Below are 10099 nucleotides of genomic sequence, written 5' to 3'. Positions count from 1 at the left end.
TTTTGTTAAATGTGAGCCAAAATCATCACAATTAAAAGAACCAAAGACTTAAACTACTTCAGTCTGTGTGCATTGAATTTATTTAATACACGAGTTTCACAATTTGAGTTGAATTATTGAAATAAATGAACTTTTCCACGACATTCTAATTTATTGAGATGCACCTGTATACATATGTTATACATATGTTTCAATGAATAAAAAAGTCATGTTTATTGATCTCTTACAGCTCTATGACAGCAGCTTTGGCTTCCAGCATTCGGCCATTCATGTACTGTTTTATTCGCTCATTCCTGCTTAGTGGCACATTCCACTGTTGCTTCTTCTGTGAATGTTTCTTCCTGCTTTGGTTTGAATCTGCTGATATAATATTGAATATTCATATTAGCACAGATATGTAAATACTTACGTATGGCATCACAAAGCACAAAACAAGATCAAGAGAGAACAAACTGGCCCGTGTGAAATGTGTGCTTGTGTATATGTATATACATTATTTGTTTTAAGTATTATATGTATGTGTAAATAAGTTCCTCATGTATGTCCATGTGGAGATCTTACCCTGTCTCTCAGGGCTCTCTGCTCTCTGTCTCTGAAGAAAAGAAGTGTATGAAGGAAAGAAGGACATTTGTCTACTTGTGTTTTCTTCTCGTGGTCTTGATCCTCCAGCCATCTTGTTTTTCTCTGTTTTTCTCTTCAGTTTCTTAAAAAAGTCTGGCATCTCCACCTCCTTGTTATCCCACAAACCATGACACTGAAGAAACAAAAACACATCAACATCTCAACTCACTGGCTCTGTTCAAAATCCTACTGAACCACCAAACTAGGCAGCATTCTCAGACAACAAAGGCATGCTTCTGATGCAAATATTGAACTAATTTGGACAAATTTTAAGGCAGCATCACCTGTATCCATCATGGAAAATTAAATATTAGAATACACTGTACAAAGCACATTTTGGTAACACTTTATAAGAACTTTAATTAATAAATCATTAACAAACATTATAATGGTTAAAAGATCATTAGTTTATATATTTAAATATACATATATGCTACGTATATGAGATATTATGTATGTAAATGTTTACAAATGAATTTATTATACATTACATAATGATTAACAGATCAGCTAACACACATCAAAATGCTTACAAAAGTTATTAAACATTTGATAAGTTATTAAACTGTTATTAAATATTAATATGTTTTTGTCAAAATGACATGTCAAAACTTCTCCAGGGCCCCCAAACCCCCTCAGACCCCAGAGGGTTAAAATCAACTGCATTTGGTTCCTCTAGTCTAGCCCTTGTCTCTGAGTTCACAAACACCTACTCAACTTTAGCACATGCATGGGCTAAACTTATGTATGTGTAAAAGCTCAAGCTAATTAAGCTTGGTTATAGAGTTAAAAAAATCTATAATTCAAAATATTACATTATATATTAACATTTTCACTTCTAATAAGCCACTGAACTGTTATAGATGCAATTTTTTTAAAATATAAATACAAATAAATTAATTTTTATTAATTTAATGCATTCCTGCTGAATGAAGTATTAATTTGTGTGGAATGAAAAAAAAAAGACAGTTAAATATATCAGTTTCCAATGGCAGTTAAATATCTTATGTAGATTTCTGGGAGGGTGATGCATGGGTAGTACCTTAAGAATGGAGCGATGGAAGAACAAAGCAATTAACTGAATGAGGTCTAGCAGTACATAGCCATCTTTCTTCTCAATTCCAACTATGTTGGGTACTGCAAATGCACGCTCCGCATTAATGCCACGATATGCTGATGTTGTCCACGGAAAGAAGCCAAACTGGGAAAAGTACTTTACCACAACTGTGAGCTGAGTGGAGATGAAGAGAGGGGAAAAAGATAGATTTTAGATTTCAAAACATTTCAGGTGTATGTTCTTGTTATCCTCTCAACCTATGCTCCTGTTGGTGCCACCTGTAACACTTTTGTGTTTTTCTGTTATGTTTTCTTTTTCCGGGGCCATATTTTCTTTATTTGAAAGTACTTTGATTTCCTGGCTGCATTTGAAAGATAAGGCAGCTGCCTTGTTACCTCATTACCCAGTAGGGCTGTCAAAATGGCTTAAAAACTAAATTCGAATTTTGTACATAAATATAAACAATATTAGAATTTAACAGGCATAATTTCAGTTAGGGGGGAAAAAAGCTTTTGGTTTGTCTCCTGAGGCCACAAGAGGGTGCTTCGAGCAAAATATTACTAATGCACGCTTATTCAAAGCAATAAAATAACATGATTACATGTGGAAAAAGTGCATAATGTTTAAAATAATGTTTAAAAACTGAATAAAATTAAGTTGCTTAAACAATTATAAACAAAACAGCATCATGTATGTATGCATTGTTTAATACAAAGGGCCGAATGCCAATTACACAGTAGTTTTTTTTTCATTTAAAAACATGAGATGGGATGGGAAAAAACCTGCCATAAAGTCTCTTGTTTTTTTAAAAGTTGAACTTACATTAATTTTACATGGCTTTCTAAACATGCGGCTCTCTTGTGTGAGACGCGAGTGCAACGGTGATAGATGTCCTTCTAGAAAATGGGCAAAATATGCGTTCTGTGTGAAAGGCTTTGTATTAAGTTTTGACGTAAACAAGATCTTCTCCGCATCGATGTTCTCTTTTTCCGCAATATTTTTTCAATGAACAACACAGCAGTGCCGCATCTAGTGGGTTTAACTGGATAGGCTAACAAAAACATTAAAATGCAATGACAATTACATCGTCTGATAAGGCTGCCTGACGCACATTTAAAGGGGTCATATGATGCGAGTTTTCAAGTTTTCCTTTCTCTTTGAAGTGCTAAAAGATGTTCGTGAATAGATAAGATCCCTAAAGTTGCAAAGACTAAAGTCTCAAACCCAAAGAGATATTCTTTATAAAAGTTAAGACTGGTCCACGCCCTCCTAAAACGCCTCATTCAAACACGCCCCCACATGTCTATGTCAGGATGTGGGAAGATTTGCATAACGCCGCCCAAATGCTCACAGAAAGAAAGAAGGCGTAACTTTATTGTTGCTGCCGCCGCCACCGCCATGTTGTGAAGATGCTGTGTGTTTCGTTGTGAAAGCGAAACTACTTTGTTTGGCCTTCCAAAAGAGGACGTGACTAGAAATCAGTGGTTAAGTTGTATTTCCAACACGGTTCCAAAACAGTTCAACCCAAATATTCAGATGTGTGCAGCACATTTTATGGAGGACTGTTTCCTGATCCTGGTAGAGTAGACTACAATGCCAGCTGTTCTGACTCACAGTCTGAAAGTACCTCCCCACTGGATGCAACAAATGCCTCGTTTATAATGGGTTTTATTTAATGTTTTTGAATGATCGCTCCGGCCTGACAGGGCATCACAGTATGGTGAGGGGCGTACCATTTCCGTCACACGCTTGAGGTATTCGGCCAATCACAACGCACTGGATAGCTGGCCAATCAGAGCACACCTCGCTTTTCAGACCGATGAGCTTTGTAAAAATCGACGCGTTTCAGAAAGGCGGGGCATAGAGGAGAAACAATAATGTACAGTATGTGGAAAATAATGTGTTTTTTGAACCTTAAACCGCATAAACACATTTCATTACACCAAATACACAAAATAATGTTCTTTTTAGCAACATCATATGACCCTTTTAAAATTGTGGATTTTGTAAAAATTTTGATTTTGATTTTAAATTTGACGAATATTCGAAATTCGAATTTTGATTTGACAGCCCTACTACCCAGTCTTCACAATGTTTATTTATTTATTTTTATGATATAGAACAAATTAAAGTTAGCTTCAACTAAGCACATATTTAAAGACTACAATGCTTATTCACTAGAAAATTTGAAAATGGTCCTACAACCTCTGGGCCCCATTCTTCATATGAGGAAACTTTGATGCTGCGTTATGATATTGACACTATGGAAACACTTCCCAGTGTGACCTGTGTCTGAAGCACGTGTATAAACATGCCAAAATAATTTGGCAGATGGCAGTCTTACGACGTCACATGGAGTGCTCGTGTTCATAAAAGGGTGCCTGCATTACACATCATCAGCTTATTTGCCTTCAGGAGACTGTTTGTTTGAAGTGTGTGTATGAGAGCAGATTACGAAGAAAGATGAGTGTGTACGAATGTGTGTCGCCCTGTCCATGTTTCATTACACTGAGTGATACACACGATCTGTGTGTTATCTGTCATGGAGCAGAGCACGCACGTTCAGTTCTTGAGGGGGCTGGATGCGCTTACTGTGATGACTTCATGGTAACAAAGCTCTGCTCCTACTTGGCACTCTTTTTGAGGGATGGGGGCTAAGCATCTGCGCCCCGCGTGTCAAGACATGCATCTGCTGAGGCAGTGTGGCAGCTTTGACTGTGGGGATCACAGGTGCAGCTGGAAGAAGAGTTTGGAAGGAGATTTATGATTAAGCAGTAGGTGGGCACAAGGAATAGGTGATTTGATTTCATGAAATGTTGTAATTATTTGAATGTTCCATTCTCATCAGTCGCATATTGAGATAAGAGGCACTGGTTTGAATATGAATGACCTTAGCACACTTCCTGAAGGTTTGTACACAGCAAGTTCTCAATAAAGAACCCTGCTAAAGATACAAAAGAGTCTCCAGGGGCCTGATGTATAAACATTGTGTATGCATAAAATGGGCATAGAAATGTGCTTATGCAATTTTCCAAGCACATATCGGCACACTGCTCTGGGTGTGTGTTTACACTGTGTGTGTGTGTGGCATATTGAGATAAGAGGCACTGGTTTGAATATGAATGACCTTAGCACACTTCCTGAAGGTTTGTACACAGCAAGTTCTCAATAAAGAACCCTGCTAAAGATACAAAAGAGTCTCCAGGGGCCTGATGTATAAACATTGTGTATGCATAAAATGGGCATAGAAATGTGCTTATGCAATTTTCCAAGCACATATCGGCACACTGCTCTGGGTGTGTGTTCACAGTGTGTGTGTGTGTGTGTGTGTGTGTGTGTGTGTGTGTGTGTGCTCACTACTAACTGCTGTGTGTGCGCACTTGGATGGTTAAATGCAGAACACAAATTCCGAGTATGGAACACCATACTTGGCCACGTCACGTCACGTCACTCATTTATAAAAAAATAAACTAGGCATAAATACACGCGCAATACGTGGACAATCTAGACCATGTGTATGAACTGGGGTGAGCGAAATGATGAAGTTAACAAAAATCATTTGAAACTTTTTTCCTTTTGATATACACATTTAGACCCTTATGCGGTCTTCGTTTGGGGGTGTACACTCATGGTCTTTGAGGTCTCTAGAGACCCCAGGTAACAAAATTTAATTTTGTAACAAAATAATATATTTTTTAAAACAAATGTAATTTTACTCTGTTTATTAATGTTTTTACTCCACGTTTGTGCAATATATGTTTGTAAAATATATATATATATTTTTTTTTAAATAGGTTTTTATACAAAAACAGCTTTTTATGTAAAATTCACTTTATAAAAGACCCACATTTCTAACTTTCATTCATGGGGATAACATGGATAATTTGACATGGTTTAGTGTAAGATTTTTGCCCATCTTTTGGAAAATGCAGTTTTAAAAGTAAAAAATTATAATTTTTTACCAGTAGATGGCTGCAGAGCTCCACTATTTGCTATTTGACTAACTGAAAGATATCTTAGGTTTTTTCAGTTGGATTCATATCTAAATATTATGAAATCACAAAATTACTTTTTGTCAAAGTTTAGCTTTTGTACTGAAAAAAATAAATCAGTTTTTCAATAATATTACATTATTAATGGTTTTATAAATCTGAAAACTTTTATGTGTACACAAAATGTAGCTTTTGTGCGTACGCACACTTTTAGGATGAAACCTACGGAAAGTTTGATACATGAGGCCCCTGGTCTTTGCTTCTGAGTTTCCAACAACATACTGACAGGTTGCCAGGTCTGCAAAACAAAACCAGCCCAATTGCTATTCAAAACTATCTCAATCGCGTTTTTACACAGTTTTTCTCTCTGGCGAGAGATTGCTTTAACCCTCAGACTAAATAAAGAGTGTAAAAGTAAGTGCTAGGGCTCCCTCCACTAGAAGAAGTTATGCCCTCAGATGACATGTTTTCGAAAGTTGGTGTATGATACACCATGCAGACCCAGTTCACTGCCAAGGTGTTTCAGTGCTGGAGTTCCTGCAAGAAAAACTGTCCTCAGGTACATGTCCTGGTACTCTCAGAGTCTATGTGGCCGCTTTTTCGGCTTGCCACGCTCTGATTGATTGGGTCTCTTGATTGATGGGGGCTGCCACGAGACAAACAATGTCACATTGGGTGAGGGATGCTATTGCCCTAGCCTATGAGGCGCGCGGTCAAGCTTCGCTTCTAGGAGTTATGACCCATTCAATCAGGGGGGTTGCATCCTCTATGGCTTTTCATACAGCTTTTCATATGCTATAAGGTCCGCAACCGGTGGGCGGCTGCTACTAGACAAACAATGTCACATTGGGTGATGGATGCTATTGCCCTAGCATATGAGAAGCACGGTCAAGCATCACCTCTAGGAGTTAGGGCCCATTCAACCAGGGGGTTGGATCCTCTAGGGCTGTAGCAAGAGGTGTCCCCTTGCAGCAAGTGTGTGATGCGGCAGGCTGGACGTTTGGATGTCCATGTTACTCCGTGCTTACATGTCCTTGAGTCAACATCCCAAAGTCATGTCTGAGACTTCTTCAATGTTTGTGCGCACACTACACAACCTTGAGGGGTCCATACACTTCCAGTGTGGCAGCATTGGTATTCTTGAAGAACGAGATGCTGCGCCTCAATGCTGCACTGTAGACGTGCCTGGACGTCCCTTCAGACAAAGGAATAAACTGAAGGTGTGTCCGTTTCACGTCTATTTATAACCCCGCAGGTGCACCTAATCAAATGATGTCACCCACCGAGGTTATTTAAGCCAATTCTTGGCATGTTTGACACACGTGCTTCACAACCGGTAAAACAAAGAATGTTCTCATATGTGTTATTGAAATGCAGTATCTCATTCCCCCTTTTTCAGGGAACAGGGTTAAAGTCAAGTAACCCGAGACGTTATTGTTTAGGTGATACTGATTAACCCTAAATAAAAATCTGTTGTGTCTGTAGGGTTTTCTTAGCATCTTTCTGGTTGCATTTTCCTGCTGAAGCTGTGGCCCACAAAGGATACATAGGATCTCATTGTGAAGAGGTACCAATCAGGAGATGGGTACAGAAGTATTTCCAAAACATTAGTTGTGTTATGGAATACTGTGGAGCCTATCATCAACAAGTGGAGATGATGGGGCACCACAATAACATTCCAATAAATAGAGCACCTTAAAAAAATTGAAAACTTATCAAAGAAGTCACCAAGAGATCTGCTCCCCAGGGGCACCAAACAACAAGAAGTGCACTTGGTATTTTCACAATTTTAGTATTGATTAAAACACAGAAGTACCGGTAAATCTGACATCACTACCAAGCACAACTACCTAGCACAATTAGATTATCTGTCATTTGTTTGTGGATGTATTTAGTGATGTATGAAGAACAGGGCCCTGCTCTCTCTGAAACTTAAAATTATACATGGATAACACGGAACTCAGTTTCAGTACCACTGCACTGCACATGTTGTATGTCTTCCTTATTTAACGCACCTGATTCAGATCTTTAGCTCATTAGGAGGGAGATCCATAAACTGAACCGAGGGTTTCAGATAAGAGAGATATACAAAATATGCAGAGCCGTGGTACCCCAGGACTGGAATTGAGAACCACTCGATTACAATGTACCTGGAATCGGCATGAACAAAAGTAAACCTTTGTGTAAACATGGTCTAGTGTGATTTCACAACAATATAGTCACAATAAAAAAGTAACAATCAAAAGGAGGAAGAAATCACTACCAAATGTCTTATATTCTTTGATAGCTTGAGAATACGTTATGGTTGACCCAATCATTTGAAACATCAGCTGCAGCAGTTGTGAAGATGCTGACCTGTGTGTAGATAATAGCTGTCATCCAGAAGCGCTTGGTTGGCCGTGGCACTGACAGCATAGCCCACAGGAAGATGAGGATTGGCAGGAAGAGTGTTAGTAGAGAGGCAGATACCATGTGATTTAAGATAATCACAAAGTAACAGAACATCTCTGACTGAGACTCCATCAAATTGTAGAGAGCAAAGATGAGACGCACACCACAAGGTAATGAAGAGTAGAATCTCTCAGACTCCTCAATCTCCGGAATATCACATATTCTGCATGAAGGAAGTGTGAAACAGAAATGTGAACTAATGGACTGTGAAACAGCAAGTAAAGTAATGGACTATGAAACATAATATTTTGAGGAGTGTATCTTTCAGAAACATATAGATATAATATATAAATGAAAATATTTAAATAAAAATTAAGGTATATACAGGGCAACAATAAGTTGGAAGATTGGAAATGTGGGTTGCACAGGTGCTTTGCCCTTTAAATAAAGGCACACAAAGTCTTGGCTACTGACTGTTCTTCTCAAGAGGATTGGTTAGTGTGAACCATGCCTCAATCCCAAAAGCTTTCATTGGACCTTAAAACACATTACAGATATGCACAAAGCTGCCTAGAAATGTTTAAAATACTGGACTGTTGCTACTCTCCCTAGGAATTGATATCCTCCAAAGATCTCTCTGAGAACACAATGGGCAATACAAAAAGAGGTGGGAAACAGCAAAAAATCTCCATGAAACTCTACAACAGGGGTCTCCAACCCTGCTCCTGGAGAGCTACCTTCCTCCAGAATTCAGTTCCAACCTTGCTCCAACACACCTGTTTGTAATTTTCAAGCAACCCTGAACACCTTACTTAGCTGGTTCAGGTGTGTTTGATTGGTGTTTGAGCTTAACTCTAGCTCTCCAGGAGCAGGGTTGAAGGACCTTGCTCTACAAATTGTGTCCTCTATCCAAAACGAAACTAAATAAATAAAACATGTTTTCAGCATTATTGTTTCAATGGTGGATTTCTCAGGTATGCAAGCGTCTTGTGCACTCTATATATAATGTGGTTTTAAATTCTGATTTATTTTTAGTGTGCTAGCTTTATTTTATTTATAGCCTTATTTTATTTTTGTCCTTCATATAATGAGAGTTTTGTTCATTGCCCAATCAGTGCTTTTTTGCATCAATGAGTGACTGGGTACAGATCTCTCTCCATCCATGCTTAAAGTAATTGTTCACATATCTGGGATAGCACGAGGGTGAGTCGATAATGAAAGAATTTAAATTTTTGGATCAACTCTTCATTTAAGGAGCACACAAATAAGCAAGCATGCAAGTATTTAAAAGTTACCTGACAGTAAGACACAATGTGTGTAGTTGGTTATGTATTTGTAGTTATATATTAAAGGGGTGGTTCATTGTGATTTCACTTTTTTGAACGTTAGTTAGTGTGTAATGTTGCTGTTTGAGCATAAACACTATCTGCCAGTTTTAGCGTTTTGCAATAAAGAAATAAGAATAACTAAACTTGATCATTTATGTTACAATTTTAACAGATGCACATTGTTCTAGAAGGATGGCATCATGCCATACCTTTTACACATTTACTCAAATTGTTATGCTTATAATACAATTTGTAAGGAAAAATGCATTAAATAGCGAAATATTTCTGGGGGAAAATTTTTCAAAGGAAACACATACACACACGCATGTCTCTTTGCTGAGCCGCGGCGGTCTCGGTGAATCAGCAGCATCCACAACTGAACGGAACAAAAAGTGTTGAACTTGAAAATTGTTTATGCGCAAGTGCACTTGCTAAATAGCGGCGGATTGTATAAAATTGTATTTTTTTAAATAATAAAAAAAGAAACGTTTATTAATGAGCTGCAGTTTTATTACATCACGCGCTGTCACAGATGCAGTATATTAACGCCACGGGTCATCAATAAGGTGCAGATTGGTCCTCAATTTGTATTTCCAACACACGTTTTCACAGCGCGCATCACGCGCTCAAATTCATCAAAAGTCAACAAGTTCAACAAGCAACAACGACTTATCCAAGTGACTGCTGCAGAACGCACGCGAGAGAGAGAC

At 38.2% G+C, this 10099-nt stretch overlaps 1 protein-coding gene across 1 annotated transcript in view; it reads right to left on the bottom strand.

Annotated features, from left to right (window-relative positions):
- Positions 1–10099, bottom strand: part of LOC107699957 (piezo-type mechanosensitive ion channel component 2) — a 185625-nt gene that overhangs the window by 24270 nt on the left and 151256 nt on the right. Inside the window, 4 exon segments of the mRNA XM_016501419.1 lie at positions 228–360; positions 562–754; positions 1664–1852; positions 8026–8284. Of these exon segments, the coding sequence (XP_016356905.1) occupies positions 228–360; positions 562–754; positions 1664–1852; positions 8026–8284 (774 nt within the window).

This window comes from Sinocyclocheilus anshuiensis, unplaced genomic scaffold (genome assembly GCF_001515605.1).
Source record: "Sinocyclocheilus anshuiensis isolate Anshui unplaced genomic scaffold, SAMN03320099.WGS_v1.1 scaffold1284, whole genome shotgun sequence".
In the NCBI taxonomy this organism is placed as follows: domain Eukaryota; kingdom Metazoa; phylum Chordata; class Actinopteri; order Cypriniformes; family Cyprinidae; genus Sinocyclocheilus; species Sinocyclocheilus anshuiensis.
This window is presented reverse-complemented; position numbering and strand designations above follow the sequence as displayed.